Here is a 7,190-nt window from a genome sequence, read left to right on the forward strand (position 1 = left end):
AAAAAGAAAAAGTAAGTTAAGTATTAAATAAGAAAGTTACCGTTTATATTTATTTAAGACTTTTTATGTCGTTAAAGGGCAAAAATATAAATTTGCAATTTTTTTTTGCTTTAATAGTTTGGATAGCTTCAATTCATAATATTAAACTTGTTTGAATGATTAAACTTTGTTTTCACAATTGATATGTGTGAAAAAGTTATCGATAATGTATGTTTAGCACTTTTTATGCTGCTAAAAGGTAAAAATATAATTTTTCATGTATTTTTACATTTTTAACAATTTACACGGCTTCAATTTAAGATATTAAACTTATTCAAATTATTGAACTTGATTTTTACACTTGATATGTGTGAAAAAGTTACTATTTATGTCTGTTTGTGTAATTAAAAGCCAAAATGAAAATTTACATTTAGTATTCTATTTTAACAATTTAGATAGCTTAAATATATGGTATTAAATTTGTTCGAATGATTGAACTTGTTTTTCACGATTAATATGTGTAAAAAAATTGTTGTTTATATCTGTTTAGCATTTTTATGCCGTTAGAAGACCAAAATGTAAATTTGCACTTGTTATTCTATTTTAACAGTTTAAATAGCTTAAATACATTATAATAAATTTGTCTGAATGATTAAATTTAGTTTCCATAATTGATGTGTGAAAAAGTTGCCATTTATATCTATTTAGCACTTTTTGTGCTGTTAGAAAGCCAAAATGCAAATTGCGTTTATTACTCTAGTTTAACAAGTTAAATAGTTTAAATATTTGATATTAAACTTGTTCGAATGATTAAACTTGGTATCCACAATTGATATAGGAGAAAAAGTTGATGTTTATATCTATTTAGCACTTTTTATGCCGTTAAAAGGCCAAAATGCGAATTTATGCTTATTTTTCTATTTAAATAGTTTAGATAGCTTTAATATATGATATTAAATTGGTTGAATGATTGAACTTGGTTTTCATGATTGATATAGTGAAAAAATTATCTTTTATGTTTGTTTTGGACTTTTGTGCCGTTAAAAGGTCAAAATGCAAATTTATGCTTATTATTCTATATTAATAGTTTAGATAGTTTACATACATGATATTAAACTTATTCGAATGATTGAACTTGGCTTTCATGATTTGATGTGTGAAAAAATTATCGTTTATATCTTATTAGCATTTTTTATGCTGTCAAAAGGTCAAAATGCAAATTTACATTTATTATTCTATTTTAATAATTTAGATAGGTTAGTTATATGATATTAAATTTGTCTAAATGATTGAATTTAGTTTCTATGATTGATGTGTGAAAAAGTTATCATTTATGTCTGTTTAGTAGTTTTTATGCCATTAAAAAGGCCAAAATGCAAATTACACTTATTATTTTGTTTTAATCATTTAGATAGGTTAAATTTTTTTTATATTAAACGTGTCTGAATGATTGAACTTAGTATCATTGATTAATATGTATAAAAAAGTTACCGTTTATATCTATTTAGCACTTTTTATGCTGTTAAAAGATAAAAATGTAAATTTACACTTATTATTTTATTTTAACAGTTTAGATAAGTTTAATAAATAATATTAAACTTGATTTTTATAGTTGATATGTATGAAAAAAATTGACATTTATGTCTATTTAAGACTTTTTGTTCTGTTAAAAAGTAAAAATGTAAATTTACGTCTATTATTCTGTTTAATAGTTTAGATAGCTTATATACATGATATTAAACTTGTTGCAATGATTGAACTTAGTTTTCATGATTTGATATGTATAAATGAGTTACGATTTATGTTTGTTTAGGATTTTTTGTAATGTCAAAAAGCAAAAATGCAAATTTTCAGCTATTAAATAGTTTTAACAGTTTAAATATCTTCAATATATGATATTAAACTTTTTCAAATACTTAAACTTCATTATTGCTATGCTTGATAAGCATGAATAAGTTACAATTAATGGGTGTTTAACAATAATAATGTTTTTTATGTAAGAGATTGAATTGGTTGAAAAAAATCGGATGTGTAAAATTTTTTTGATTAACCTACACAAAAAAAGATAAATCTTATCTGGATGTCGAAACACAAAAAATTGTGATAATTTCTTAGATTCATTTTATACAAAAAGTAAATATTTACTATTTCAAATATATTCTGAATTAATTATTAAACTTGATAGTTTTATTTAATTAATTTATAATAGAAAGCGATAGAGAAAATGATTGCTGAGATTGAAGTAGCATTCGAGTGTTCTATAAACATGCAAGAATTGGAAGATCAAATTTTCATAAAAATTGTTAAAAAAGAAACACATGATGTGTCTAAGGCCTTGGATTGTGTCCAACAGCATTTAGCCATGGAAATAACTCTTAGCAATTTATATTTTTAACAAGTTAGTTTTCGTAAGAAATCTCAATATTGAGAGAGGAGTTGTAAACTATACAACAACATATCTAGCAAACGAAAGCAAAAAAAGCTGAAGAGCGTGCTAAAATGGATTAAAAGCATAAGTAGTTGTTTGATCAATTCAACACTCTTATGAATTTTATGTAACAATAATTTTCAAAAATCAATCTAAGTGGTCCACCAACTTATGTATTATATTTAGTATGATATTTAGTAAGTATTTATATTTTTTTAATATAAAAAATAACTTATTATTAAGTGTAAAATCTTGTTTTATTTTATTCAGTAAGTTCTTGAGCATGTTAGTGATCATGATGAAAAAAAAATATTTTATCAAATGATAGTGTTTCAATTTTTAGTGATCTTCAATTTCATATATTTTAAATTTTTTATTAATATATTAAAACGATTTAAATGTTATTGTATTATATTTTGTGTTATATGTATACTAGAATAAATTAAACATTTATGTTTAAAAATCTATTTATATTTAAAGATCTACAAGGTTAAAAGATATGAGCCAAATCTACCTTGAAACTCCCCGTACCCAAAATCCCTTTGTTTTTGGCTTCTCTTCCATTTTTTTTTTTTTTTTTTTTTTTTTTTACTTTTGATGCTGCTTCTCTCAACTACAGGGGATGTGTTATGTTTCTTTTGTGTTGTTTTTGGGTAGGTGTTTTGATGATAATGGCTGAGGGAGGCGGCTGCTTGGTTAAAAAGGTGTTTCGTCTTGGCCACTGCCTGTGATAGAGTGTCGGCATTGGCTCTGTTGAGGTAGCCACAGGTTTGGGCTATCAAAATTTTTGTTGCTTTTTCTTTGCTTTTTAGGAGATGAATCTATTAATTTAATTAGATTTTAATAATGCTGATGTTATAATGAGATGACTAATTAACAAAGCTTATATGGTAATAAAGTGGCTGATTTGGCACTCAAATGAGCAGTATAATTGTTGACTTGACAATAAATTGAAGATTGGAGACTACTTATTTATATATAGGTATAGATTTTAGTGATTTAATTATTATGATGGTAATGTATCAAAATGATTTGACCACTAATAATTTTTAAAATGATCAATACCTTATACCAAACGTTTTCTAAATGAAAAAAATAATTAAAACATTTATTGTTAGCGAAATAAATATGAAACTTAGAGAACATTACTTGATTTGGTGTCATTTAACTCGTGACCCCAAATCAAATTAGCCCCATCATAAATAAGGACAATGACTAAGCTATGATTTAGTTTAATACTCTTAACTCAAAGTCTTCGTTTCAAATATCACACGTAGCAATGGAGTGTAAGAATTTAATAGAATTATGAAAAATATTGCGATTAGGGGAGGGATAATTCGAATCAAACTTCTTGAACAAATAATGTAGGTGCTTTCTGTTTAAGGTAAGGGCATTTTTCTACAAATCCATTGATAGCATCGTTTGAGTAAAAATGAGGTAGTGAAACCAATGAACTGCTAGTTACTAAACTTCAAAGCCGATGGTTTCGAATACAAATCTCATTAGTAAACGAAACTAAAAGACAAAAAGTATATAGCGATTGCACAACACATAAAAACCAAAATGGAAACATCTCCAGAATACATAGGTGACACCAAATTACTATTTTCAAACAAATATACAACTTCCCCACTCATCCTATCTTCCACCATCATAATGATTTTCTGGGAGAAACCGGCATTTTTCTTAACCAACAACTGCACTTACCCCTCATAACAAAGACAACCTCAGGAAAGGGGAAGACTCTTCATTACATACAAACCAAACACAAGCTTCAATCATTACCATTGTACATTACCAACAGCTTTGTTTAGATTTTGCCTCTTCACATGGGTTCTGCTTCCTCCTCATCCTCGTATTCATCTTCCTCATCAGCAGTAGCATCCTGGTATTGCTGATACTCAGACACAAGGTCATTCATGTTGCTCTCAGCCTCCGTGAACTCCATCTCATCCATACCTTCACCAGTGTACCAATGCAAGAAAGCCTTCCTCCTGAACATAGCAGTGAATTGTTCACTAACTCTCCTGAACATTTCCTGAATAGAGGTTGAGTTTCCCATAAAGGTAGCTGCCATGGGGAGTCCTCTAGGTGGAATGTCACAGACACTCGATTTCACATTGTTTGGAATCCACTCCACAAAGTAGGAAGAGTTCTTGTTTTGCACATTGATAATTTGTTCATCCACTTCCTTGGTGCTCATCTTGCCTCTGAACATGGCTGATGCAGTGAGGTAGCGACCATGCCTTGGGTCAGCAGCACACATCATATTCTTTGCATCCCACATTTGTTGGGTCAACTCAGGGACAGTAAGTGCACGATACTGCTGGGAACCGCGGGAGGTCAGAGGAGCAAACCCAACCATAAAAAAGTGAAGACGAGGGAAGGGAATCAGGTTCACAGCAAGCTTTCGGAGGTCAGAGTTGAGTTGACCAGGGAACCTGAGACAGCAAGTGACTCCACTCATGGTTGCAGAGATCAAGTGGTTCAAATCACCAACTGCAACACATATCAAACAAAATAAGTAAATGATTTGAGCACTGGCAAAGTGATCAGAACATCAAGTAATTTGTAACAAACTTTGGCTATTATTAAGCTCACCCTTCTTCAAGAAAGGTATTTGTATTGCCAAAAAAAAAAAGAAAAAAAGAAAAAGAATGAAAGGCGACTTTGGGCTCAAACTGTATTTTTTCAGCAGAACTTAATGTGTGAATGGCATGTATACATGTGTGAGTACATATTTGCTGTTTTTTAAAAAGGATATTTGGATTTCATTAGGTCTTCAGCTACACAAATTGATAAGTAGCTCTACCCCTATTTGAACACACCATATCTAAACAAAAATCTCAAAACAAATCACTGGATTGCAACTTTTAAATTATATTTACAACCTAGATACATTTTTTGGGGTGATTAAGAATCGTAATTATAAAAATAAATAAATAAACAGAAACCTTAAGTATCAAAAGCTTTTTTTGCAGGATAAAATTACTTTTCTACATTAACTAATAGCCAACCACCATCTATAACCAGTTGTTGACCCAATGATTAAACCTCAGGATTTCAAGGCACCAAGCTCTTCAGCTTGGGGCAAAGAACATTATGACTCGACCACAACTAGTCAAGAATGACATGCAGTAAAAAGAATCAAACCAAATGGAGATTCAAAACACAGAAAACATATGCTTTTGTAGTCTCATATTTACTTACAGCTAGGGGTAGTCAATTTAAGAGTCCTGAAGCAGATATCATATAAAGCCTCATTATCAAGAACCATGCACTCATCAGCATTCTCAACAAGCTGATGAACAGAAAGGGTAGCATTGTATGGCTCAACAACTGTATCTGAAACCTTCGGTGAGGGGAACACAGAGAATGTAAGCATCATCCTGTCAGGGTACTCCTCTCTAATCTTTGAGATTAGCAAGGTACCCATCCCAGAACCAGTTCCTCCCCCCAATGAGTGGCACACCTGGAAACCTGCAATGGCAGATCAGATCGACTTCTATCAATAAAAATGCATAACTCTATGAAACATGTTTGGCAACTATAATTACCAGTCAGAACCTAAAAGAAACAATATCTTTACCTTGCAGACAGTCACAGTTCTCAGCCTCCTTCCTCACAATGTCAAGAACAGCATCAATAAGCTCAGCTCCATCAGTGTAATGGCCCTTAGCCCAGTTGTTACCAGCACCAGATTGTCCATAAACAAAGTTATCCGGCCTGTAAATCTGGCCATAAGGACCAGTTCGGATACTGTCCATGGTACCAGGTTCCAAGTCCATGAGCACAGCACGAGGAACATAGCGGCCACATGAAGCCAGATTGTAGTAGACATTGACACGCTCCGTCTGCAGATCTGAGGAGCCAATATACCTTCCAGTTGGATCTATGCCGTGCTCATCGCAAACAACCTCCCAAAACTTGGAACCAATCTGGTTCCCACATTGTCCACCTTGAACATGAAGGATCTCTCTCATTTTAGTCCCTAAATGAGAACAATTGAGTTAAAATTAAATTCTAAATACATAAAACTATTTCTTTTCAATAAATTATGATAAAATGAATCCATTCTTTAAGAAATAAAAAAAAAGTTGAGAGCAATGTGATGCTTCAGATCTAAAAACTAAACATATCCAAGGCATTCAATTACTTATTATGGAGAGACAATGCAGATTTGAACAAAAGTTAGTTTTTGGAATATTGCCAAAAGAAAAAAAAAAGACATAATCAGAGCATAATTTGAGTGAAAACGAACAGAAAAAGAAGCGCAAAATCAGAGCCAAGCAAATACCAAAAGAAATCTATCTACCACAAATGAAATGCAAAGGTAAGAAAGAGAAACAAATTTCTAAAAGAAAATTATACCGAAAATGTCATAAAAATTAAACAGAAATTTGGGATATATTTAATATAATTTAATTGAACAAGAAGTAAGAGAGATAGTCTTACCTGTGTTAGATTTCCGAAAGTTGCAGAAACTTTTCGAGGGAGAGAGAGCGAGGGAAGGAAGGAAGGGATTAGAGTGAAATATATTGGAAGTGAGATCGTACGGTAAGCAGTTGTTCCCTCTTTTTTTATGTGAGATAGCCGTTGGATGCCATTCCAAGGAGATAATGGACGGTCTTGATTGTAAAAGTAAGTTTCTTTGTTTGTTTCAAAAATCTGTAGACCTTCCCCTTGATTTTATTTTAGCTTTCACTCCACTCCACTCCCCAAATCAAAAATATCTCAACCAGCTATTTATCTAGCATGTGTAAGTTCATATTTCCATTAATAG

At 31.0% G+C, this 7,190-nt stretch overlaps 1 protein-coding gene across 1 annotated transcript; it reads right to left on the bottom strand.

Annotated features, from left to right (window-relative positions):
* Positions 1–3,891: 3,891 nt before the first annotated feature.
* Positions 3,892–6,911, bottom strand: LOC111293595 (tubulin beta-5 chain-like). Its single transcript, XM_022886365.2, has 4 exons — positions 6,863–6,911; positions 5,997–6,398; positions 5,618–5,887; positions 3,892–4,906 (listed from the first exon to the last, which is right to left on the bottom strand). Exons 2-4 carry the CDS (start codon positions 6,388–6,390, stop codon positions 4,233–4,235), a joined length of 1,338 nt encoding a protein of 445 aa, XP_022742100.1. The 5' UTR covers positions 6,391–6,398; positions 6,863–6,911; the 3' UTR covers positions 3,892–4,232.
* Between the last annotated feature and the right edge of the window lie 279 nt (positions 6,912–7,190).

This window comes from Durio zibethinus, chromosome 14 (assembly GCF_047325235.1).
Source record: "Durio zibethinus cultivar Kanyao isolate XHJ-2024 chromosome 14, ASM4732523v1, whole genome shotgun sequence".
NCBI lineage: Eukaryota > Viridiplantae > Streptophyta > Magnoliopsida > Malvales > Malvaceae > Durio > Durio zibethinus.

Coding starts and splice junctions, on each gene's coding strand:
- LOC111293595 (XM_022886365.2), bottom strand. CDS start 6,390: ATGAGAGAGATCCTTCATGTTCAAGGTGGACAATGTGGGAACCAGATT. Junction 5,888..5,996: donor GAACTGTGACTGTCTGCAAG/GTAAAGATATTG, acceptor CTGCCATTGCAG/GTTTCCAGGTGTGCCACTCA. Junction 4,907..5,617: donor TAAATTGACTACCCCTAGCT/GTAAGTAAATAT, acceptor TATGTGTTGCAG/TTGGTGATTTGAACCACTTG.